Source organism: Nycticebus coucang, chromosome X (genome assembly GCF_027406575.1).
Source record: "Nycticebus coucang isolate mNycCou1 chromosome X, mNycCou1.pri, whole genome shotgun sequence".
In the NCBI taxonomy this organism is placed as follows: domain Eukaryota; kingdom Metazoa; phylum Chordata; class Mammalia; order Primates; family Lorisidae; genus Nycticebus; species Nycticebus coucang.
In genome coordinates, this window is record NC_069804.1 from 61458796 (window position 1) to 61485712 (window position 26917).

The 26917-nt window shown below is 39.7% G+C and overlaps 1 protein-coding gene across 1 annotated transcript in view; it reads right to left on the reverse strand.

The window, feature by feature from the left end:
* FAM120C (family with sequence similarity 120C) overlaps positions 1-26917 on the reverse strand; it is a 127834-nt gene that overhangs the window by 13594 nt on the left and 87323 nt on the right. Inside the window, 1 exon segment of the mRNA XM_053579016.1 lies at positions 4921-5035. Coding sequence (XP_053434991.1) covers positions 4921-5035 — 115 coding nt within the window.

Sequence of the window (26917 nt, forward strand, 5' to 3'; positions counted from 1 at the left end):
GTATATGTGTTTGTATGTGTGCATTTGTTTTCCTCACTAAACTACAATCTTCTGAGGGCATGGATAGTTACTTTATTTTTCTCCATGCTTCTAGAGCTGAAGGCAGAGAATATGTTAGGTCTATCCCCAGAGTGGAAATGTTTACCTCAAACTATCATCATCTACCAACACTGGCCATTTATTCCCATTGCTCTTCTTGTGTGCTTCTGCCTGTAGGGGAAGTGATGCACTAATGGCAACCATGAAGATCCAGTTCATATGAGCTTTAGTTATAAAAAGTAATCAAGGCTTGGTACCTGTGGCTCAATCAACTAAGGTGCCAGCCACATGCACCTGAGCTGGTGGGTTCAAATCCTGCCCGGGCCTGCCAAACAACAATGACGGCTGCAACCAAAAAATAGCCAGGCGTTGTGGTGGGCACCTGTCGTCCCAGCTACTTGGGAGGCGGAGGCTGGAGAATCGCTTGAGCCCAGGAGTTGGAGGTTGCTGTGAGCTGTGATGTCACAGCACGCTACCCAGGGCGACAGCTTGAGGCTCTGTCTCAAAAATAAATAAATAAATAAATAAAAAGTAATCAAGTGGCTTCTGGTTTCCCCATTAGTCACTTCATGAGTTTGGTGGGTGAGAGTCAAATCCCTGGGGACCAACCAAACACCTCTATGAAAAGTGCCATAGAGGATGTCAAAATGGACATACTCTGTTCTTCACACTACTATTACACAGCACAGAAAGTAAATGAGGTAAGATATATATGAAACTTTTGCTTGTATATCTAGCAATAATTACTGGATAGGTTATTATGAAATAAACCGAGGATGGCAAATATCTCATTCTTAGGTACTGACCTGCAAATCCCCGGCTCCTTCCTTGAGGGGAAGGTGGCATGGACCCCATGGCTTGGGAATAAAGTGAAACAGGATAGAGAGAAGATACTATGGGAGACACAAAAGTAGGTGATGGAAGTACAGCAGAAGGCAGTGGATGATTCATGTTGACTCCTTCAAGGATAATCTGTCTCATCTTTTCCACTTTGGTTGCCAGGTCAGCCTTCAAACGAGGAACATAATAATAATATAGCTACCATTTTTTAAACTTCTCCTATGTTTCAGGCACAGTATTATATTGAGCAATCTAGGTACAGTCTCACAATTCCATTTCCATTAAGGAACTGAAGCCAACAGTTAAATGATTTAAGGCTACACACTCAGGAAGCCTATGTATCACCAAAGTCCCCACTCTCCCTGCATGCCATCATATTAGTTCTGACCAAGGCTTGTGAGGTACATTGACTAAGTCAAGGAAGACAAATATAACAATAAGGGTTTACTAATGGTCTATTACATAGCCAGCATTGGACTGGGTCATTTTTAAAAGAAGAGATAACAGAATTAGTTAAAAGAGAGAACAAAAATCTGACAAATACTAAGCCTTTTAACTTTCTCCCCTATATTCAGGATCAGAGACCTTGAGCTCTATCCAGGATAAGTCTATACCTCTAGTCCAGAGGTCAGAAAACTTCTGAAAAGGGCCAGATTTTAGGCTTTGTAGGCCACATTGTTTGTCACAACTATTCATTCTTGCCATTGCAGCATGAACCCCATCATAGACAGTATATAAGTGAATGAATGCAACTATGTTCCAATGAAATGTTATTTAGAAAAATACAGGTTCTCAGACTTTGGACTTTACCTTACAAACACAAATAATGCAACCTAAGTATGTACCTTCATTTTAATCTAAAATTAAAAAAAAATTGGTAAAAGAAAAACAGGGGATGGGCTGTATTACAAGAAACAGGAGGCAGGCTGGGTAGTTTGCTGACCTCTGCTCTAGTCCCTTAGCTTATTCCCCCAAAAATGGATAAAGGAGAAAGTAAGATTTCCTTTTCCTGACCTTCTCTCATCTTTCCCAGGGTTTCATTTTTAAAAATTCTCTGCTTTTACTCTGTATATACTTTACTACCCTCTTCTAGTTCCAAATATAGTCCTTTACAAAAATATCATCATTTTCAAAAGGGACTTTACATTGTACATCAAATCAGCACATTGTACCCCATAAATACATTAATGTACACAGTTATGATTTAATAAAAGAAAAAAATAAACTCCTAAGAATTAGAGGAAAGGCTTGTAGTATATCTGAGTATTCCATAGGGAAGAAATACTTGGGAGTAAGAAAAAGGATATGAAAATTTTAAGCTCATGAAAAAACTTTCCAATATATGATTTTATAACATGTACATGTCAGACTATGGAACTTAAGGGCCATTGTCTGACTGTAAGTTAGGTTAAGGTCAGACACATTCTTCTGATTTTGCTCCTTCACTCCCTAATGCCTATGCTCCTTTTCCCTCCCTCATAATTTATCCCCATAGTAAATCAGAGCTGGCCCTTAGTAGCTACCCCACATACTGATACCTGGCCATCACAGAGCTCAATCAGGGATACTCGCTCTTGGCCTGCTTTAATTAGCTTGCTTTGGAACAGCTTGCCATCAAAGTAAATCCAGGGGCAGCAGTGCTCCCAAGGGACTGGTTGGCCACAGGCATCATTAGCAAACAGAGCTGTGTCTACTCCACTCATGAAGAGGGCAGCAAGCTGGATCCCTCGAGCATCCAGTTTCTCAATCTGAAATCATCGCAGAGGAAAATTTACTACTAAGAAATTATGATTATTGATAAAGTTTACTTATTCTTATCATGCTGATTCTTCCAGTTAAATATGAACATGCTGTTCTTCAATATAGACATTAGAGTACACAAGAAGCTTCTATCCATGAGATGATTTGAAAGGTACTCATTACAATATTAAAAAGATAACAGCTTCAGAAATATTTATTTTTTGCCCATCAAATTAGAAAAAATTCAAAAAGTAAAGACCAAAAGAATACCCAAGGCTGATGAAGATGCAGTAAAATAAACAGGCATTCACATAAATCTGGTGAGGAATGTATATTACAATTAAATATGTATCAAGAACCTTAAAAATGTTCACATTTGTTGACTCAGAAATTTTACTTTTAAGAATTTATTCTTGGCCAGGCTCACACCTGTAATCCTAACACTCTGGGAGGCTGAGGTGGGTGGATTGTATGAGCTCAGGAGTTCAAGACCAGCCTGAACAATAGCAAGACTCCATCTCTACTAAAAATAGAAAAACTAGCTGGGCATTGTGGTAGGTGCATATAGTCGCAGATACTTGGGAGGCTATGGCAAGAGGATCTTTTGAACCCCCAAGAGTTTGAGGTTGCTGTGAGCTATAATGCCATGACACTCTACCCAGGTGGCAGAGTGAGACTCTGTCTCAAAAAATATATATATTCTATGGAAATAGAGATGTGAAGAAAGCTCTGTGCATACTATAACACTACACGTAATAAGGGAAAACTGGAAACAATCCAAAACACCAACATTATAATAATTAAATAATACTCAAACATCCATATGAAAACTATTTACCAAATTTTCTTTTGAGATAGAGACTCACTTTATTACCCTTGATAGAGTGCCATGGCATCATAGCTCACAGCAATCTCAAACTCTTGGGCTCAAGTGATCTTCTTACCTCAGTTTTTCATTTTTAGTAGAGATGGGGGTCTCATTATTGCTCAGGCTGGTCCCTAACTCCTGAGCTCAAGTGATTCACCCACTCGGCCTCAAAGAGTGCTAGGATTACAGGCATGAATGAGTCACCACACCCGGCCTTTACTAAACTTTTTTAAAACAAAACATGTGCTGCATTAAATGAAAAAGCACATAAACAATATCTCAACTTAAAAGTGCATGATAAAGACTAGAAGAAAATTTCTACACTGGTTATTTCAAGTTAGTATTTTAGAAGGTGACTTCAACAGGAAAAGGGGAAGTATTTGCAAGTTCTTTCCTTGGTGTGGATAGCATTAGCAGCTGCTTTAGCACAAAGTAATACTATATTTACTGCCAATAGAAACCACTCACTGTTTGTCTTACACTGTTTCATCTTTCTCTTAGTTGATCTAACTTAAATTAAAATTTTGTAAGTCTTATTGAACTGGATCTTCTACTTTACCCCAGAGCCTCAAAGGAGTATGGCTAGTGAAGTTGGGGCAGGGGTATGCTCCATTAATAGCTGTGTTTACAGAGTACTTAAAATATGTAAGACACTGTTTTCCAGATTATTTTACTTAACATCCTCATAATCCTGTAAGTAGGGAAACTGAAGTTAGAGAAGTAATCTTCTCAAGGTCACACTGCTAGGTGATAATGAAGCCAGGATTCAAACTTAAGACAGACTAGCTTCAGAAGCTACCCTCTGTACTACTATGTTCTATTGCAGGCATCCTCAAACTTTTAAACAGGGGGCTAGATCACTGTCCCTCAGACCGTTGGAGGGCCGGACTATAGTTAAAAAAAAAAAAACTATGAACAAATTCCTATGCACACTGCACATATCTTATTTTGAAGTAAAAAAACAAAACGGGAACAAATACAATCACACCGCCTCATGTAGCCCACGGGCCGCAGTTTGAGGACCCCTGTTTTATTGCCTTCAGTGGGTTAATTTTCTTCCTTATGCTTTATACTTTACACTTCTTCCTAATTCCCATACATATTATTAAAAGGGGGAGTAAAAATTTACTCAGGAAAGCAGAGGATACCATGATAAGTTCCCTGTACTGTATCTTATAGGAGTTAGAAAAAATACCTTGGTCTATGGACTGACTTATTTGCCTTGCACAATATTTGCCTTTACTGTCTATTCTCAACCATCAGTATGGGAGCAATATAGCAGGTACCACTTGTTTTTATTAATAGATACAAATGTTTTGTTAAATTAAACACACGAGAACTTACTCTTCCCCAGCTTCAAGGAAAAAATAAACCCTAAAAAAGACCTATAATCTCATAAAAGAAAGAATTTCAATGAGGGTGGTTCAAATCACCTTGAGTTCTTGGAGTTGATCTGGTTCATAAAGCTGAGTAGACACTGCCTGTGCAAGGAAGGTATCTAGCTCATGGTGATGCAGGATTCGGCCACCAGGCCACTGAACCATGTATCTAGAAAAATAAAAGCATTGTTATTAGACCATGAAAGTACATTTATTCATGTCAAAAACACTAAGCTAAGAACCTATCATAAATTGACTCTAGGCTAAGTTTTGGCAATTCCAACTGAATGAGATAAAGAATCTCTGCTTTTGTCACTTATATAGTCTGAGTAGTAGTGGAGACAGGCACAACAAAAGCAGGATAATATGGTAAGTACCAAGACAGAAGAACACACAGGGTGCTGTGAGAGCACAGAGAAAGCCATGACTGTGAGGTTGAGGGAGGGTATCCTACAAAAAGCCAGCTCAGTTTCAAATGCCCTGTAGAATTTAGGCAAAAGGTGAGGAAAGGATGTTCTAGGTTAAGCAAAGAGTATGTGTGAAGGAATGTAGGTATGGCTCAGCATGATGCACCAGGTTCTATATTGCTGAAGCTAAGCATATTTAAAGTGACAGCAGAGAGATTAGAAAATAGGCCACCAGACCATGAAGAGTCTCAAAACCAGAATTAAAGCATTTGTACCTTCATAATGAAGTTGTAGGAAAACACTTATGCAGGAGAGTGATATTCATTGGCTCTGAGAGGAAGAGATGAGGCATGATACCAGTTGAGAGGTGACTATAGGGGTCTATGACCAAAGAAGAACTAATCAAAGGCACTGGCTAAGGAGATGGAAGGGGCCAAGGGACAAAAACAAGAGCTATTAAAGAGATAAAACCATATGACTTGGTCATGGATTTTATGGGAAGAGAGTAAAATAAGAGAAGAGTCTAAGACTCTTAAAATTTTAGCTTGGGCAAATGGCTAGATGACATTGATAAGAACTGGAATTGAATGTCCATGAATTGAATATGCCTTACAGTACTAGATACTGAGAATGTAGAAAGACCAAGCGGGTGGGGAGGGGGTGTAAGGGTGGGAGGAGGAGAAGGAGAGGGAAAAAGAAATGAAAAAATATATCAGTACAAAGTTTAATGTCCTTAGTTTCCTGAAGGCCTACCAGACAATGAGCCCTTTGCCCATTCTTTCGTTTTTAACCTTTCAATATTATTTTGCTAGTAGTACAGACAGCCACAACAAAAGCAAAATAGAAGAAAAAAAACAAATGCAATCAGAGTAAGAGACTTTAAAATACCACCAGCAAGCTTTGACATGCAAAATATACTTAAAATACATTTAACATCACAGAAGATTTAAATAATATACTAAATAAGGTTTAAATGTTTGACTGACTTTGTACAAAGAAAATACATTCTTTTTAAGTACCCATGTGAGCTCCCATGAGGTATAGGACCTTGTTTGTTTCCCTTGTTTGTCTTTATTATATCTTGTTTATTATGAAGTATCTATTATAGTACATAGCATAGAATAGGTATAATGCTATGAAAGCTATGTTAACTAGTGTGATGAAAATGTGTCAAACGATCTATGAACCAAGTGTATGGTGCCCCATGATCATATTAATGTACACAGCTATGATTTAATAAAAATTAAAAAAAAGAATGGAAGAAAAAGTACCCAATGTACTCAGCCCTACTATGAAACTAATTTGGGGCTCTCACATGAAAGCTATAACCCAGTTACAACCTAACAATAGGGGGAAGTGGGAAAGGGAGGGGAGGGAGGAGGGTGGTGGGTAAAGGGAGGGGGATTGGTGGGATCATACCTGTGGTGCATCTTACAGGGGTATTTGCGAAACTTGGTAAATGTAGAATGTAAATGTTTTGGCACAGTAACTGAGATAATGCCAGGCAGGCTATGTTAACCATTGTGATGAAAATGTGTCAAATGGTCTATGAAGTGAGTGTATGATGCCCCATGATCATATCAATGTATACAGTTATGATTTAATAAAAAAAAATAAAACAAACAAAAAAAGAATAGGTATCGGCAAATACTTACTGGAGAAGTGATAGGCTGCATCAATCAGGTCATGCCAAACAAGAAAACAAAACAAAAAGAAGACCTCACCAAAAATGCATTCTCTAAAGCATATTGTACCAGTACTGACCACTGTGCAGGAAAAAACTAACCTACAGGAGTCAAATATAGGAGGCAGGGAAGCTACGGAAAGTCTAATATAACATAAGAGGTGTAGTTTTACAATTTGTACAGATTGTTTTAGATGCTCCAAAAGAGTGACTACATTTACCTGGGATAATCACAGAAGGCTCCACAGCAGAGGGAACAATGAATTTCCTAGGGACTGGAGATTTTTGCTTGGTTTATAATTTAATGTGTATTTGAAATTTCAAAAGTCATTCTAACCTTAATATAGTACTTGGCAGAGTGAGTGTTCAATAAATTTTTACGGCTTGGTGCCTGTAGCTCAAGCGGCTGGGGCACCAGCCACGTACACCAGAGCAGGTGGGTTCAAATCCAGCCTGGGCCCGCCAAACAACAATGACAACTACAACTTAAAAAAAAAGATAGCCAGGCGTTGTGGTGGACGCCTGTAGTCCCAGCTACTTGGGAGGCTGAGGCAAGAAAATTGCTTAAGCCCAAGTTTGAGGTTGCTGTGAGGTGTGACACCATGGCACTCAACCCAGGGCGACAGCTTGAGGCTCTGTCTCAATAAATAAATAAATAAATAATAAATTTCACCAAACAACTGAGCCTACATCAAAACATTCAAAAGAGGGGCCAGGAGCAGTGGCTCATGCCTGTAATCCTAGCACTCTGGGAGGCCAAGGCAGACAGATTTCCTGAGCTCACGAGTTCGAGACCAGATGGAGTAAGAGCAAAACTCCACTTCTGAAAATAGCTGGGCATTGTGGTTGGTGTCCATAATCCCAGCTATTCTGGAGGATGAGGCAGGATATTCTCTTGAGCCTAATTCTGAGGTTACTATGATGCCATGGTACTCTACCGGGGGTGACAAAGTGAGACTGTCTCAACAAAAAGAAAAAGAAATTCAAAAGGAACTATTAGTGACATCCTTGGTGCAGCACTGCTATTCAACTAGTCTTGAATGAATTATGAGACAGTGCATGATCCAATGAGTGAGAGGAGTGAGCTCCTTTGGCTCAGAAATGGCACACCAAAAATAATAATACTTACTAAATATCCTCAATCTCAATGACAATATGACATTTTTATTATTACTTCTTACCATTACTATTAGTAGTAGTTACATTATTATACATACCATATGCAAGCATTTTATATTTTATTATAATATATGCCACAAACAATAAGTTACACATATGAATAACATTTACTAAAGCCTTTTAATATTTTAGACATCTTCCTAGGAACTTTATGTATACAGAATACAGTGACAAAGAATACAAACTTGAAGACTGACATTCTTGGTTCTAATCTAGGTTCTACTACTCCTTTTCTGCATGACGCTGCGAAATTGCTTTGACCTCTATGGAATTTAGTTTGCTCATATCTAGAATGGGGATGATTCCACCTACATCTCAAAAGGCTTCAATAAGTAAAAAAAAAAAAAAGAAAGCAGGGAGGCGCCTGTGGCTCAGTGGGTAGGGCACCGGCCCCAAATACCGAGGGTGGCGGGTTTGAACCTGGCCCCAGCCAGCTAAAACAGCAGTGGCAACTGCAACAGAAATAGCTGGGCATTGTGGTGGGAACCTGTAAGTCCCTGCTACTGGGGAGGCTGAGGCAAGAGAATTGCTTAAGCCCAAGAGTTGGAGGTTGCTATGAGCTGTGATACCACGGCACTCTACTGAGGCCTACAGAGTAAGACTCTGTCTCAAAAAAAAAAAAAAAAAAATAGAAAGCACACAAATGCACTCAGTAGGCATTCTTGGTTATCATTTGAAATTGAACCAATTATAGTATAATCATTCAAGATTTGGTAAAGCCCTCCTTTTATCATGTATTAAATTCTCATACATATAAAGGTCTGCTTCTACCCTATTTATCCTGTGTTTACTTTTCAGACCAGGACCATACTGACTTAAATTTTAAGTATGCTTTAATATGTGGTAGTCTCCCTTTTACTTCGTATCTTTTAATAAGTCCCTAACTATTTAAATGTTTCTCTCTCTTTCTCTCTCTCTCTTTTTTTTTTTTTTTGAGACAGGGTCTCACTCTGTTGCCTGGGCTAGAGTATGGTGGCATTGTCATAGTTCAAACTCCTGGTCTCAAGTGATCCTCTTCCTTCAGGCTCCCAAGTAGCTGGGACTACTGGCATCACCACACCTGGCTAATCTTTAAATTTGTTTTGTAGAGATGGGGTCTTGCTATGTTTCTCAGGCTGGTCTCAAACTCCTGGCCTAAAGCAATCCTCCCACCTCAGCCTCCCAAAGTGCTAGGATTACAGGTGTGAACCAGGCCTAAATCTGTTTCTTTGATTGATAAGGGTGAGGATCATATTTTTTCCTAAACACTTATTTATTGGTATGACTGGTATGTCTACCATAGACATATTAATTTGTCTATTCTGTCTACACCTCTTTCTCAGATAACATAAAGCCTTATCTTTGTAATACTGACAGATATTTGGACAAGTGATAGTGAGTAAACCAAGGAAACCAATCCATGGCTTGCCAATCCATGTTTTGAGACTATGAACTAAGGGATGCGGTCACTAATCAAACAGACATACAGAAAGAAGAGCTACCTATGCAAGGCTATGAGAGAGTGGGCAGTTCAGTTCTGGCCTTTCCACTTTCCCTTGTACCACTTTTCTTGTTCTTGAATGACTAGGAGACCACCTGTTTTATATTTAAAATGAGATAACTGGCAAGATGGCCAACTGGAGCCAGCTTTCCACAAAGGCTCCCATCCAGAAGGAGAGTTAAAGGACAGAAGTTTAGCAAGTAAGCCAATGGTTTGAAGCTGAGCCACGAGAGAAAATTGAAGAATGCACATCAACCCTGCTGAAGTGAGCTGTGACCCCAAGGAAACAAAAAATAGGTACACAATCTATGCCAAGTGGATGGGAGTCCCCTCCCTCATGAGAACGGCTCACAGTATACTCATACAAACAAGCAAGCAGAGTTCAGATCCCCTCCTATTTTATCCCACAGGAGAGACCCTCTAAAACCTGGAACTTCTTCCCTAGAGAGGACTTATGAATGTGCCATGGCATTCTCCTGCCAGGCATAAAACTGTATATATTCTCTACCTGCAATTCTGAACTCCCAGCACTCCCCTTCACTCTCACCCTGAGGTCTGGAGGCCTGTCCCCCATGAAGTCCAGATTCTTGGGCATTTTCTCGAGAGGTGTGGACAGGGCGTGGGCTGTTGCTGGTCTGTGATGATTCTGAGGAGTGGGAATAAGGAGAAGATTGTGAACTGAGGGAACCATACAGGAGAAGGAAAGGAGGTGCCCTGTGGCACAGAGCAGCAGTGGCAATGTCAGGAACAATAAGGATCACACCCCTGGGGATATTTTGGAGAGACATTCCCTGCCTCTCTGGGCAACCAGAGGAAGCTGGGCATACTCTATGGTGGGAACCACTGGCAGAACAGATCTAGGATGGAAACACAGGCCCCCACGAGTAAAGGGTATGCCTGAGGCAGTACCTGCCTGGGCAGGGCGTGGCAGGGATGCATGCAGAAACAGAATACTCCCAGGATGGGGCTGAGCCAGAAGGACTGCTGTAGTGAGCCTGAGAAGCACCTGGCCCTCAGGAGATCATAGCTGAGACAAAGGCAGGTGGGCAGAGGCTGGAATTGACAGCTGAGTGTGAGCTCTAACTGCACCTACCCCAACACAGACTGCAGCTGAGACAGACACCCCAGCTCCCGGCAGTGGCACAAACTGGGGCTGAGCAGTTTCTGTGAACTCAAGCAGCATCTGATCTGCAGGGAAATAATAGCTGGTACAAAAACAAATTCTGTGAAATTGTTCTATTCTGCCAGCAAAATTTCAGGGGCGGGGCGGGAACTGAGTGAACCATCCCAACCTCCATTAAGCACCCGAGGTTGTCAAGCCTCAGCTCTCCCTGCAGGATAGTGGCAGAGAGCAGTGGCCTGCTGAGGAGACATAGATCTCCCTATGACTCAGGCAGGTGCAAACCCCTAGAGCATCTGCTCATTGGAGGGAACTGGGTCACAGCCATGTGGGGTTACCAGGGACTGGTATTCTTTGCATCTTCTTGAACCACCATAAAATGAAAGTTGAACTCAATAACAACAGGAATCTGCATACGCATACAAACACATGGAAACTAAATAACCTTATGCTGAAGAATAGCTGGGTCATAGACGAGATTAAGAAGGAAATTACCAAGTTTTAGGAACCAAATGACAATGAAGACAAGAATTATCAGAACCTCTGTGATACCGCAAAGGCAGTCCTAAGAGGGAAATTTGTAGCACTGCAAGCCTTTCTCAAGAGAACAGAAAGAGAGGACGTTAACAACTTAGTAGGACATCTCAACCAACTGGAAAAGGAAGACTGTTCTAATTCCAAAGTCAGCAGAAGAAAAGAAATAACCAAAATGAGAGCAGAATTAAATGACACGGAAAACAAAAGGATTATACAACAGACGAATAAATCAAAAAGTTGGTTCTTTGGGCGGCGCCTATGGCTCAGTCAGTAAGGCGCAGGCCCCATATACCAAGGGTGGCGGGTTCAAACCCGGCCCCAGCTGAATTGCAACCAAAAAAAAAAAATAGCCGGGCGTTGTGGCGGGTGCCTGTAGCCCCAGCTACTCAGGAGACTGAGTCAAGAGAATCACTTAAGCCCAGGGGTTGGAGTTTGCTGTGAGCTGTGTGATGCCATGGCACTCTACCCAGGGCCATAAAGTGAGACTCTGTCTCTACAAAAAAAAAGTTGGTTCTTTGTAAAGATCAATACAATAGATAAACCTTTGGCTAACCTAACCAGGAAAAAAAGAGTAAAATGATGAATGAGTAAAATGATTGATGAATTAATTTCATCAATCAGAAATCATAAAGATGAAATAAAAACAGACTCCTCAGAAATTCAAAAAATCCTGAATATTAGAAGAAACTTCATTCTCATAAACACGAAAATTCTAAGGAAATAGACCAATGCTTGGAAGCATGCCTCCTTCTTAGACTTAGCCAGAATGAAGTAGAAATGTTGAACAGGCCTATATCAAGTTCTGAAATAGAATCAACCATACAAAATCTTCCTAAAAAGAAAAGCCCAGGACCAGAGGGCTTCACATCAGAATTCTACCAAAACTTTAAAGAGGAACTAGTACCTATATTACTCAACCTTTTCCAAAATATAGAAAAAGAAGGAATACTACCGAACACATACTATGAAGCAAACATCAGCTTGATACCCAAACCAAGAAAAGACCAAACAAGAAAAGACAATTATGGACCAATATCACTAATGAATAATGATGCAAAAATAGTAAATAAGATCCTAGCAAACAGAATCCAGCAACACATTGAACAAATTATACACCATGACCAAGTGGGTTTTATCCCAGGGTCTCAAGGCTGGTTCAATATATGTAAACATATAAATATAATTCATCACATGAACAATTAAAAAATAAAAACCATATAATTATCTCAATTCATGCAGAAAAAGCTTTTGATAATATCCAGCATCCTTGCATGATCAGAACATTTATGAAAATTGGTATAGAAGGGACATTTCTTAAACTGATAGAGGCTATCTACAGCAAACCCATAGCCAATATCATATTGAATGGAGTTAAACTGAAATCATTTCCACTCAGATCAGGAACCAGGGAAGGTTGCCCAGTGTCTCCACTACTTTGTAACATTGTAATGGAAGTTTTATCCATCACAATTAGGCAAGAAAAGGCGATAAAGGGTATCCACATATAGTCAGAAGAGATCAAAATTTCACTCTTTGCAGATGATATGATTGTACATCTTGAAAACATGAGGTATTGTACTACAAAATTCTTAAAAGTGATTAAGAAATACAGCAGCATCTCACGTTACAAAATCAACACTCATAAATCTGTAGCCTTTAAATATACCAACAATAGTAATGCTTAAAAAATAGTCAGGAACGCTATTCTGTTCACAGTAGTGCCAAAGAAGATGAAATATTTGGGAATTTACCTAACAAAGGACATGAAAGATATCTATAAAGAGAATTATTCAACTCTGAGAAAAGAAATAGTTGAAGATGTTAACAAATGACAAAACATACCATGCTCATGGCTGGGAAGAATCAACATTCTTAAAATGTCCATATTACCCAAAGTAATTTACAATTTTATTTTATTTATTTATTTTTTTTTTTGCAGGAAGTCAGATTTATTATGAGAGAGTTGAAAAATCCTTTCTAGTCTGCCCAGTCCCAGACTCTACAACAGCGTTTCTTGGTACTTTCCCTCTTTTTTTTTTTAATGTATTTTATTTATTTATTTTTATTAAATCATAGCTGTGTACATTGATATGATCATGGAGCATCATTCACTAGCTTCACAGACCATTTGACACACTTTGATAACACTGGTTAACATAGCCTTCCTGGCATTCTCTCAGTTACTGTGCCAAGACACTTACATTCCACAATTACCAAGTTTCACATATACCCTTGTAAGATGCACCGCTGGTATAATCCCACCAATCCCCTTCCCTCTACCCACCTCCCCCCTCCTTCCCCTCCCTTTCCCCCTTCCCCCTATTCTTAGGTTGTAACTGGGTTATAGCTTTCATGTGAAAACCCTAAATTAGTTTCATAGTAGGGCTGAGTACATTGGGTACCTTTTCTTCCATTATTGAGATACTTTACTAAGAAGACTATGTTCCAGCTCCATCCATGTAAACAGGAAACAGGTAAAGTCTCCATCTTTCTTTAAGGCTGCATAATATTCCATGGTGTACATATACCACAATTTATTAATCCATTCGTGGATAGATGGGCACTTGGGCTTCTTCCATGACTTAGCAATTATAAATAGGGCTGCAATAAACATTCTGTTAACAAATATCTTTGATATGATGTGATTTTTGGTCTTCTGGGTATATGCCCAGTACAGGGATTACAGGATTGAATGGCAGATCTATTTTTAGATCTCTAAGTGTTCACCATATCTCTTTCCAAAAGGAATGTATTAATTTGCATTCCAACCAACAGTGCAAAAGTGTTCCTTTTTCTCCACATCCACGTCAACATCTCTGGTCTTGGGATTTTGTGATATAGGCCAGTCTCACTGGAGTTAGATGATGTCTCAAAGTAGTTTTGATTTGCATTTCTCTGATGATTAAAGATGATGAGCATTTTTTCATATGTCTGAAGGCCGCGTGCCTGTCTTCTTCAGAGAAGTTTCTCTTCAAATCCCTTGCCCAACCTGCGATGGGATCCCTTGTTCTATTCTTGCTAATGCGTTTGAGTTGTCTGCGGATTCTGGTTATTAAACCTTTGTCGGAGACATAACCTGCAAATATCTTCTCCCATTCTGAGGGCTGTTTGCTTGCTTTACTTACTGTGTTCTTGCCTGTGCAGAAGCTTTTTAGTTTGATCAAGTCCCAGTAGTGTATTTTTGAAGCTGCTTCAATTGCCCGGGGGCTCGTCCTCATAAAATACTCGCCCAGACCGATTACTTCAAGGGTTTTCCCTGCACTATCCTCTAGTATTTTCATAGTTTCATGTCTTAAGTTTAAATCTTTAATCCAGTGAGAGTCTATCTTAGTTAATGACGAAAGGTGTGGGTCCAGTTTCAGTCTTCTGCAGGTTGTCAGCCAGTTCACCCAGCACCATTTGTTAAATAGGGAACCTTTTCCCCACTGAATTTTTTTAATTAGCTTCTCAAAGATTAAATAACGGTAAGTAGCTGGATTCATCTCTTGGTTCGCTATTCTGTTCCAGACATCTACTTCTCTGTTTTTGTGCCAAAACCATGCTGTTTTGATCAATATCAATTTGTAGTATAGTCTGAGGTCTGGTAGCGTAATTCCTCCTGCTTTGTTTTTATTTCTGAGTAATGTCTTGGCTATTCGAGTTTTTCTCTGATTCCATATAAAATGAAGTATCTTTTTTTCAAGATCTTTAAAGTATGACAGTGGAGCTTTAATAGGGATTACATTGAAATTATATATTGCTTTGGGTAGTATGGACATTTTAACAATGTTGATTCTTCCCAGCCATGAGCATGGTATGTTTTTCCATTTGTTAAAATTTTCAGCTATTTCTTTTCTTAGAGTTTCATAGTTCTCCTTATAGAGATCTTTCACGTCCTTTGTTAGATAAATTCCCAAATATTTCATCTTCTTTGGCACTACTGTGAATGGGATAGAGTCCTTAACTGTTTTTTCAACTTGACTATTGTTGGTATATATAAAGGCTACCGATTTATGAATGTTGTTTTTGTAACCTGAGTTGCTGCTGTATTCCTTGATCACTTCTAAGAGTTTTGTAGTAGAGTCCCTAGTGTTTTCCAGATACACAATCATATCATCTGCGAAGAGCGAGAGTTTGATCTCTTTTGATCCTATACGAATACCCTTGATCACCTTTTCTTCCCTAATTGCGGTGGCTAAAACTTCCATTACAATGTTGAAAAGCAATGGAGACAATGGGCAGCCTTGTCTGGTTCCTGATCTGAGTGGAAGTGATTCCAATTTAACTCCATTGAATATGATATTGGCTGTGGGTTTGCTGTAGATGGTCTCTATCAGTTTAAGAAATGTCGCTTCTATACTGATTTTCTTAAGTGTTCTGATCACGAAGGGATCCTGCATATTATCAAAATCTTTTCCTGCATTGACTAAAAGAATCATATGGTCTTTGGTTTTTAATTTGTTTATGTGCTGGATTACATTTATAGATTTACATATATTGAACCCTGGGATAAAGACGACTTGGTCATGATGTATAATTTGATGTGTTGCTGGATTCTGTTTGGTAGTATCTTGTTGAATATTTTTGTATATATATTCATTAGTGATATTGGTCTATAATTTTCTTTTCTTGTTTGGTCTTTTCCTGGTTTGGGGATCAGGGTGATGTTTGCTTCATAGAACGTGTTGGGTAGTCTTCCTTCTTTTTCTACGTTTTGGAACAGGTTGAATATTATAGGTACTAATTCTTCCTTAAAGGTTTGGTAGAATTCTGATGTGAAACCGTCTGGTCCCGAGCTTTTCTTTTTAGGGAGGTTTTGTATGGTTGATGCTATTTCTGAACTTGATATGGGCCTGTTCAATATTTCCACTTGATTCTGGCTAAGTCTTGGAAGGTGACGTGCTTCCAAGTATCGGTCAATTTCCTTCAGATTTTCATATTTCTGAGAATAAAGTTTCTTGTAATATTCATTAAGGATTTTTTTGATTTCTAGCAGTCTGTTGTTATTTCGTCTTTGTCATTTCTGATTGATGAGATTAGAGATTTTACTCTTTTTTCCTGAATAGGTTGGCCAAAGGTTTATCTATTTTATTGACCTTTCCAAAAAACCAGGTTTTTGATTTATTGATCTGTTGTATTATTCTTTTGTTTTCAATTTCATTTAATTCTGCTCTAATTTTGGTTATTTCTTTTCTTCTACAGGGTTTGGATTTGGAATGCTCTTCCTTTTCCAGTTGCTTCAGATGTCCCATTAAGTTGTTAACTTTCTCTCTTTCCATTCTATTGAGAAAGGCTTGCAGTGCTATAAATTTCCCTCTTAGAACTGCCTTTGCGGTGTCCCAGAGGTTCAGATAGTTCGTGTCTTCATTGTCGTTTTGTTCCAAAAAATTGGCGATTTCTTTCGTAATCTCATCTCTGACCCAGCTATCATTCAGCATAAGGTTATTTAACTTCCATATTTTTGTATGAATATGAAAATTCCTGTTGTTACTCAGCTCAAGTTTTATTCCATGGTGGTCCAAGAAGATGCATGGAATAATTTCTATTCCTTTAAATTTACTGAGGTTAGACTTGTGACCTAAGATGTGACCGATTCTGGAGTAAGTTCTGTGGGCTGATGAGAAGTATGTGTATTCAGTTTTGTTGGGATGAAATGTTCTGTAGATGTCTACTAAACCAAAATTTTGGATGGTTACATTTAAATTTAAGATTTCTTTGCTCAGTTTCTTGTTGGAGGATTGATCCAACACTGCCAAAGCATTGTTGAAATCTCTGACTATCATGGAGCTGGATGAAATCTAGTTGCTCATGTCTGTTAGAGTTTCTCTTACAAATTGAGGTGCATTCTGGTTTGGTGCATAGATATCACTAATTGAAATCTCATCATATTGATAATACCCTTAACAAATATGAAGTAACCATTCTTGTCCTTCCTTACTTTTGTTGGTTTAAAGCCTACTGTACCTGCAAATAAAATCGCAACACATGCTTTTTTCTGATTACCATTTGCCTGAAATGTGGATGACCATCCTTTCACCCTGAGTCTGTATTTGTCTTTTAAGTTAAGATGTGACTCTTGTATGCAACAAATATCTGGCCTACGTTTTTGTATCCAGTCAGCTAACCTATGCCTCTTTAGAGGACAGTTTAAGCCATTCACATTAATGGAGAATATTGATAAGTCTGGTGAAATTTTGGGTATCAAGTTTTTCAAAAGTCCAGTAGACATTTTTAATCCTTTCACCAGTGTGGAAATTGGAGTTTGATCCAAAGTTTCTGAGTGAGTTTACCTTTGTGGTGTAGGATTGGGTTGGTCATTATGGAGGATAGGTATGACAATATCCTGAAGAGCTGGTTTGGTTATGGCAAATTTCTTCAACATATGAATGTCATTAAAGTATTGAATTTCTCCATCATAAATGAAACTCATTTTAGCTGGATACAAGATCCGGGTTTGAAAGTTATTTTGCTTTAGGAGATTAAAAGTCGATGACCACCCTCTTCTGGCTTGAAAAGTTTCAGCAGAGAGATCAGCAGTCATTCTAATATTCTTCCCTTTGAAGGTAATGGTTTTCTTTCTCCTGGAAGCTTTGAGAATTTTCTCCTTCATATTAACTTTAGTGAAGTTAATTATGATATGCCTGGGGGATGTCTTATTGGGGTTGAGTCGTGCTGGGGTTCTGAAGCTGTCTGCTATCTAAATTTCAGAATTTCTAGGCATGTCTGGAAAATTCTCTTTCATAATTTCATGCAGAAGGGCCTCTGTGCCCAGCGAGGGCACTTCGTCTGTTTCAGTAACTCCAATGATTCAGATATTGACCTTCTTAGAATTATCCCAGAGCTCCCTGAAAGAATGATTCATTTTCGCTCTCCATTTCTCTTCCTGTTTGAGAGTATGGGAGCGTTCAAAGGCTCTATCTTCAATGTCAGAAATCCTTTGTTCTGCTTGCTCCATTCTGTTGCTGAGGGATTCTACTGTATTTTTCATATTTTTGAGGGCTGCAAATTTTTGCTTTAGTGTGTCTAAGTCTTTGGTCGTTTTGTCTTTAAGTTCATTAAATTCTTGAGTCAACTTTTGAATTTCTCCTCGAATTCCTAATTCCACTTTATTAATCTTGTCTGCAATCCAAATTCTGAATTCGATTTCCGACATCTCGGCCAGTTGTTTATGAATGGGATCTTCACTTACATCTGCCATATCTTTCCTTGGCGGGAGTTGATCTTTTCTGGTTATTCATGTTACCAGAGTTTTTCCGCTGATTCCTCCCCATGGTTATTTTACTCCCTTTGAATTTTTTCCCCTGGGACTTTGTCGAGGGCCTGTATAGTGTTGTGGCCTGAGAAACTGGGGCCCTGTGTGGTGTGGTGGGGTTAAGTGGTTCTGTCTTGTTTTCAGCTGGTTTCTATTCCACCCTAGTGAAACAGATACTCTGGATTGAAGTCTCAGCTTTGGAGAAATGTCAGCAATTAAGTCACCCCGACCCTCACAGGCAAACAATTGGAAAAGGAAATTCAAACCTTCCTACCACCGTGCATCCAGGGCACCACCTGATTTGTCCTCAGGCGATTGGTTCAGTTGAAAAGGTCCAAATCAATTGTCTCAGTCTGCACCTGCCTCAGGTGAGAGAGTTTAAGAGGTCTCTGCGAACTGGATCACAGGGTTCTGGTGACTACTCTGGTGTGGCTTGCTGTAGTGCTGTGTGGAGTCAGGAGCCACCCAGCCAATAGATCAGTCTGGGAAGGTTGATGCCTCCTTCCCCACCTTTCACCACTGTCACACCCAGTCACTGATAGCCCTGCAGTTGGCTGACCCAGTTGCCTGTAGTGAACCAATACTCCAGGAGTTTGCACCTGCCTGAATCACAAGGAAGTCTGCCAGGCCGCTGCGCTCTGCCTCTCTGTAGCAGGAGGAGGTGAGGCCTGACAACCTCTGGTGCTTGATAAAAGTTGGGGGGTTTTCACTCAGGTCCAGTCTCACCCCTGATTAATGTTACTGACAGAACAGAACAGAACAACTCTTTGGTTCCCCTGCAGAAGAGAAGCTGAATTGAGTTCCAAATCAGCTTGTTCTTGCTCTATGATTGTCTATAGGCTGATGATTCCCTGAGGGCCAGGTGCATCTTAGGTTCAGTAAAGCGGACCTCTGGGTCAGTCCCGCCCTGGGAGTTTCCCCAGTTTACAAGTTGGTGTTGCCTCAGGCAAACCCTATACTCACACTCTCTAGTTGCCCAGGGAGACAGGGCATGTGGCTTCAGAATATTTGGTAGTGGGCCGTATTGCTAGCAAAAGTGGGCTGCTGTTTTATGCCTCAGGGAACTGCTTCTCTGGTGCAGCTCCCTTCTGGCCAACCGTCCTCTCTCTGCTCCCACGCCCCAGAGTCTGCACCGACTGGCTGCAGCCCCGGCACTGTCTACACCCCTCGAGCAATCGCCCAAGAGTCTGGACTCCTGGGGGACAGGCCTCCAGACCTTGGAACAAGAGTGGAGGGGAGTGCTGGGAGCCCAGGTTGCGGGCAGAGAACACACACAGTTTTACACAGTTGTATGCCTGGCTGTATTGTTGCCAAAAGACGGCTGTTGCACTGTGCCTTAGGGAACTGCTGCTCGGGTGCGGTCCCCTCTCCGCCTACCATCCTCTCCTTACTCCCATGCCCCAGAGCCGGTGCTGACCAGCTGCAGTCCAGGCACCGTCCACACCCCTCGAGAAATCACCCAAGACTCTGAACTCCTGGGGGACTGGCCTCCAGACCTCAGTGTGAGTGGAGGGGAGCTCTGGAAGCTCAGAATTCCAGGTAGAGGCTATATACAGTTTTATACAGTTTTATGCCTGGCAGGAGGACGCTGTGGCACCCTAGTAGGGGAGGTAGGTCCAGTTTTTAGAGGGTCTCTCCCATGGAGTGTAGTGGGCGGAACTTTGAACTCTGCCCGATTGTTTGTGGGGCACTCCAAATGGTTCTCATGGGAGAGGGGACTCCCGACCACTTGGTGATGGATTTTGTACCTTTTGTTTGTATCCTTGTGGTCGCAGCTTGCCTCAGCAGGGTTGACGTGCGTTCTTAAACCTTCTCTCTTAGTGCAGCTCAAATCCACCAGGTTACTTGCTCAGTTTTTGTCCTTTAACTTTCCTTCTGGATGGGAGCCTCTGTGGAAAGCTGGCTTCAGTCAGCCATCTTGTCTCTTCCTCCTCGTAATTTATAATTTTAATACAATCCTTATTAAAGCTCCATTGTCATACTTTAAAGATCTCGAAAAAATAATAGTTTGTTTTATATGGAATCAGAAAACAACCTCAAATACCCAAGACATTACTCAGTAATAAAAACAAAACAGGAGGAATCACACTACCAGACCTCAGACTATATTATAAATCAATAGCGATCAAAACAGCATGGTACCGGCACAAAAACAGAGAGAGAGATGTATAGAACAGAATAGAGAACCAAGAGATGAACCTAGCTACTTGCCATTATTTGAACAAGCCAATTAAAAACATGCAGTGGGGCAAAGATTCCCTATTTAACAAATGGTGCTGGGTGAACTAGCTGGCGATTTGTAGAAGACTGAAACTGGACACACACCTTTCACCACTAATTTAGATAGCCTGTCACTGGATTAAAGATTTAAAGTTAAGACATGAAACTATAGAAATACTAGAAGAAAGTGCAGGGAAAATACCTGAAGAAATTGGCTGGGTGTATATTTTATGAGGAGGAACCCCTGGGAAATTGGGGCAACACCAAAATACAGTACAGTTACCTGATCAAACTAAAAAGCTTCTGCACAGCCAAGAACACAGTAAGTAAAGCAGGCAGACAGCCCTCAGAATGGGAGAAGATATTTGCAGGCTATGTCTGCGACAAAGGTTTAATAACCAGAATCCATAGAGAACTCAAACATATAAGCAAGAAAAGAACAAGTGATCCCATCGCAGGCTGGGCAAGGGACTTGAAGAGAAAATTCTCTGAAGAAGACAGGCGCATGACATACAGACATGAAAAAATGCTCATCATCCTTAATCATCAGAGAAATGCAAATCAAAACTACTTTGAGATATCATCTAATTCCAATAAGATTAGCCCATATCACAAAATCCCATGACCAGAGATGTTGGCGTGGATGCGGAGAAAAGGGTACACTTCTACGCTGCTGATGGGAATGCAAACTAATATGTTCCTTTTGGAAAGATGTTTGGAGAACACTTAGAGATCTAAAAATGGACCTGCCATTAGATCCTACAATACCTCCTCTAGGTATATACCCATAAGAACAAAAATCACATTATAACAAAGATATTTGTACCAGAATATTTATTGCAGCCCAATTCACAATTGCTAATTCATGGAAGAAGCCCAAGTGCCCATCGACCCACGAATGGATTAATAAATAGTGGTATAGGTACACCATGGAATATTATGCAACCTTAAAGAAAGATGGAGACTTTACCTCTTTCTTGTTTACATGGATGGAGCTGGAACTTATTCTTCTTAGCAAAGTATCTCAAGAATGGAAGAAAAAGTATCCAATGTACTCAGCCATACTATGAAACCAATTTATAGCTTTCATATGAAAGCCATAACCTAATTATAACCCAGGAATATGGCGAAAGGGGAGAGGGATGTTAAGAGGGGGGCGGATGAGTGGAGGGAGAATATAAATGTCTTAACACAACAACTAAGAAAATGCTGTGAAGGGTATGTTAACCAGTTAGATGAAAATATTTCAAATTGTATATAAAACCAGCACATTGTAAGAAAAAAAGTGAGATAACTAGAGTAGCCTTTGTTTCTTGTAAGCAAATGGGTCTGAAGAGAATGCCATTTGGGGTTCTGGTATTTAAGGCTACATGTATTGCGAACATTAACACAGTGTCAAAACTGTTGCAAATATTTCCTCATTTTGTCATTTGTTCTTTAAATTCTATGTATTTTGCCACAACCAGACAGTTATTGATCTCTTTTTTGAGACAGGGTCTCACTTTGTCACTTGGGGTGGAGTACAGGGGCATCATTGTAGCTCACTGCAATCTCAAACTCCTGGGGTCAAGCTATCATCCTGCCTCAGCCTTCTGAGTCACTGGGACTATAGGCATGTACCACAATGCCTGGACAATTTTTCTATTTGTTTGTAGAGATTGAGTCCCACTTTTGATTATGTTGGTCTCAAACTCCTGACCTCAAGCAATCCTTCCACCTCAGTCTTCTAATGTGCTAGAATTATAGGCATGTGCTACTGTACCCAGGCTATTTTATAATAATTTTAGCATAGACAGAAACTTACCTTAAAAAGCTTTACTGAGGTATAATTTACATATCATAAAATTCATCCATTATAAAGCTATTACACTTCAACAACATTTTAGTAAATTTATGGAATTGTACAACTATCACTATAATTGAGTTTTTTTAGTTTTTTTGTTTTTTTATTGTTAAATAATAGCTGTGTACATTAGTGCAATCAAGGGGTACAATGCGCTGGTTTCACATAAAATCTGAAATATTCTCATCAAACTGTTCAACGTAGCCTTCATGGCATTTTCTTAGTTACTGTATGTAGATATTTGTATTCTGCCTTTAGTAAGTTTTGCCTGTACCCATTCTAAGATGCACCATAGGTGTGGCCCCACTCATTACCCTCCCTCCACCCTAACCTCCCCCCTCCCTTCTCCTTCCTTGGCCCTTTCCCCATAGTCTTGAGCTATAGTTGGGTTATAGCCTTTATTTGAAAGCTATAATTAGCTTCATAGTAGGGCTGAGTACATTGGATACTTTTTCTTCCATTCCTGAGATACTTTGCTAAGAAGAATATGTTCCAGCTCCATCCATGTAAACATGAAAGAGGTAAAGTCTCTATCTTTCTTTAAGGCTGCATAATATTCCATGGTATACATGTACCACAATTTGCTAGTCCATTTGTGGGTCGATGGGCACTTGGGCTTCTTCCATGACTTAGCAATTATGAACTGGGCTGTAATAAACATTCTGGTACAGATGTCTTTGCTATATTGTGATTTTTGGTCTTCTGGGTATAAACCTAGTAAAGGAATTATAGGATCAAATGGCAGGTCTATTTTTAGGTCTCTAAGTATGCTCCAAAAATCTTTCCAGAAGGAACGTATTAGTGTGCATTCCCACCAGCAGTGTAGAAGTGTGCCCTTTTCTCCACATCCACACCAACATCTCTGGTTTGGGGATTTTGTTATGTGGGCTACTCTTACTGGGGTTAGGTGACATCTCAAAGTAGTTTTGATTTGCATTTCTCTGATGATTAAGGATGATGAGCTTTTTTCATGTGTTTGTAGATTGTGGATCTATCTTCTTTAGTGAAGTTTCTCTTCAAATCCCTTGCCCACCCTGAGATGGGATCACGTGTTCTTTTCTGGCTAATACGTTTGAGTTCTCAGTGGATTCTTGTTATTCGACCTTTATCGGAGGTATAACCTGCAAATATTTTCTCCCATTCTGAGGGCTGTCTGCTTGCTTTACTTACTATGTTCTTGGCTGTGCAGAAGCTTTTTAATTTGTTCATGTCCCAGTAGTGTATTTTTGATACTGCTTCAATTGCCTGGGAAGTCCTCCTCATAAAATATTCACCTAGGCCCATTCCTTCAAGAGTTTTCCTTGCACTTTCTTCAAGTATTTTTATAGTTTCATGACTAAAGTTTAAATCTATTATCCAGTGAGAGTCTATCTTAGTTAATGGTGAAAGGTGTGGGTCCAGTTTCAATTTTCTACAGTTTGCCAGCCAGTTCACCCAGCACCATTTGTTAAATAGGGAATCTTTTCCACACTGAATAATTTTTATTTTTATTATTAAACTGTGGCTGTGTACATTAATGCAATCATGGGGCACCATACACTGGTTTTACAGACCGTTTCACACATTTTCATCACACTGGTTAACATAGCCTTCCTGGCCTTTTCTTAGTTATTGTGTTAAGACATTTATATTCCACATTTACTAAGTTTCACATATACCCTTGTAAGATGCACAGCAGGTGTAATCCCACCAATCACCGTCCCTCCGCCCACCACCATCTCCGACCCCTCCCTTTCCCACTTCCCCATATTCTTAGGTTATAGGTGGGTTATAGCTTTCTTGTCAAAACCATAAATTAGTTTCATAGTAGGGTTGAGTACATTCTATACTTTTTCTTCCATTCTTGAGATACTTTACTAAGAACAATATGTTCCAGCTCCATCCATGTAAACATGAAAGAGGTAAAGTCTCCATCTTTCTTTAAGGCTACATAATATTCCATGGTGTACCTATACCACAATTTATTAATCCATTCGTGGATTGATGGGCACGTGGGCTTTTTCCAGGACTTAGCAATTATGAATAGGGGTGCAATAAACATTCTGGTACAAATATCTTTGTTATAATGTAATTTTTGGTCTTCTGGGTACATACCTAGTAGAGGAATTATAGGATTGAATGGCAGATCTATTTTTAGATCTCTAAGTGTTCTCCAAACATCTTTCCAAAAGGAATGTATTAATTTGCATTCCCACCAGCAGTGTAGAAGTGTTCCCTTTTCTTCACATGCACGCCAACATTTCTGGACTTGGGATTTTGTGATGTGGGCTAATCTTACTGGAGTTAGATGATATCTCAAAGTAGTTTTGATTTGCATTTCTCTGATGATTAAAGATGATGAGCATTTTTTCATATGTCTATAGGCCGGTGTGCCATCTTCTTCAGAGAAGTTTCTCTTCAAGTCCCTTGCCCAGCCTGAGATGGGATCACTTGTTTTTTTCTTGCTTATACATTTGAGTTCTCTGTGGATTCTGGTTATTAAACCTTTGCCGGAGACATAACCTGCAAATACCTTCTCCCATTCTGAGGGCTCTTTGCTTGCTTAACTTACTGTGTTCCTGGCTGTGCAGAAGCTTTTTAGTTTGATCAGGTCCCAGTAGTGTATTTTTAAAGCTGCTTCAATTGTCCAGGGGGTCCTCCTCCTCATAAAATACTCACCCAGACCGATTTCTTCAAAGGTTTTCCCCGAACTCTCTTCTAGTATTTTTATACTTTCATGTCTTAAGTTTAAATCTTTAATCCAGTGAGAGTCTATCTTAGTTAATGGTGAAAGGTGTGGGTCCAGTTTCAATCTTCTACAGGTTGCCAGCCAGTTCACCCACCACCATTTGTTAAATAGGGAATCTTTTCCCCACTGAATGTTTTTAAATGATTTGTCAAAGATCAAATAATGGTAAGCAGCTGGATTCATCTCTTGGTTCTCTATTCTGTTTCACACATCTACTTCTCTGTTTTTGTGCCAGTACCATGCTTTTTTGATCACTATCGATTTGCAGTATAATCGGAGGTCTGGTAGTTTGATTCCTCCTGCTTTGTTTTTATTTCTGAGTAATGTCTTGGCAATTCGAGGTTTCTTCTGATTCCATAAAAATGAAGTATTGTTTTTTCTTTTTTTTTCTTTTTTTTCATTAAATCATAACTGTATACATTGATATGATCATGGGGCATCATACACTCGCTTCATAGACCATTTGACACATTTTCATCTCAATGGTTAACATAGCCTTCCTGGCATTATCTCAGTTACTGTACCAAAACTTTACCAGAATTTACATTCTACATTTACCAAGTTTCGCAAATACCCCTGTAAGATGCACCACAGGTATAATCTCACCAATCCCCCTCCCTTTACCCACCACCCCGCTCCCTCCCCTCCATTTCCCACTTCCCCCTATTGTTAGGTTGTAACTGGGTTATAGCTTTCATGTGAGAGCCCCAAATTAGTCTCATAGTAGGGCTGAGTACATTGGGTACTTTTTCTTCCATTCTTGAGATACTTTACTAAGAAGAATATGTTCCAGCTCCATCCATGTATACATGAAAGAGATAAAGTCTCCATCTTTCTTTAAAACTGCTTAATATTCCATGGTATACATATACCACAATTTATTGATCCATTCGTGGATTGATGGGCACTTGGGCTTTTTCCATGACTTAGCAGTTGTGAATTGGGCTGCAATAAACATTCTGGTACAGATATCTTTGTTATAATGTGATTTTTGGTCTTCTGAGTATATACCTAGTAGAGGAATTAAGAATCCACAGAGAACTCAAACGTATAAGCAAGAAAAGAACAAGTGATCCCATCTCAGGCTGGGCAAGGGACTTGAAGAGAAACTTCTCTGAAGAAGACAGGCACACGGCTTACAGACATATGAAAAAATGCTCATCATCTTTAATCATCAGAGAAATGCAAATCAAAACTACCTTGAAATACCATCTAACTCCAGTAGGATTAGCCCATACCACAAAATCAATGAGCAAGAAACATGAATAGAATCTTCTCTAAAGACAGACGAATGGCTAACAAACATATGAAAAAATGTTTGTCATCCCTATATATTAGAGAAATGCAAATCAAAACCTCCCTGAGATACCATCTAACCCCAGTGAGAATGGCCCACATCACAAAATCTCAAAACTGCAGATGCTGGCGTGGATGTGGAGAGAAGGGAACACTTTTACCCTGGTGGTGGAACTGCAAACTAGTACAACCTTTCTGGAACTAAGTATGGAGAAACCTCAAAGCACTCAAGCTAGACCTCCCATTTGATCCTGCAATCCCATTACTGGGTATCTACCCAGAAGGAAAAAAAAATCCTTTTATCATAAGGACACTTGTACTAGACT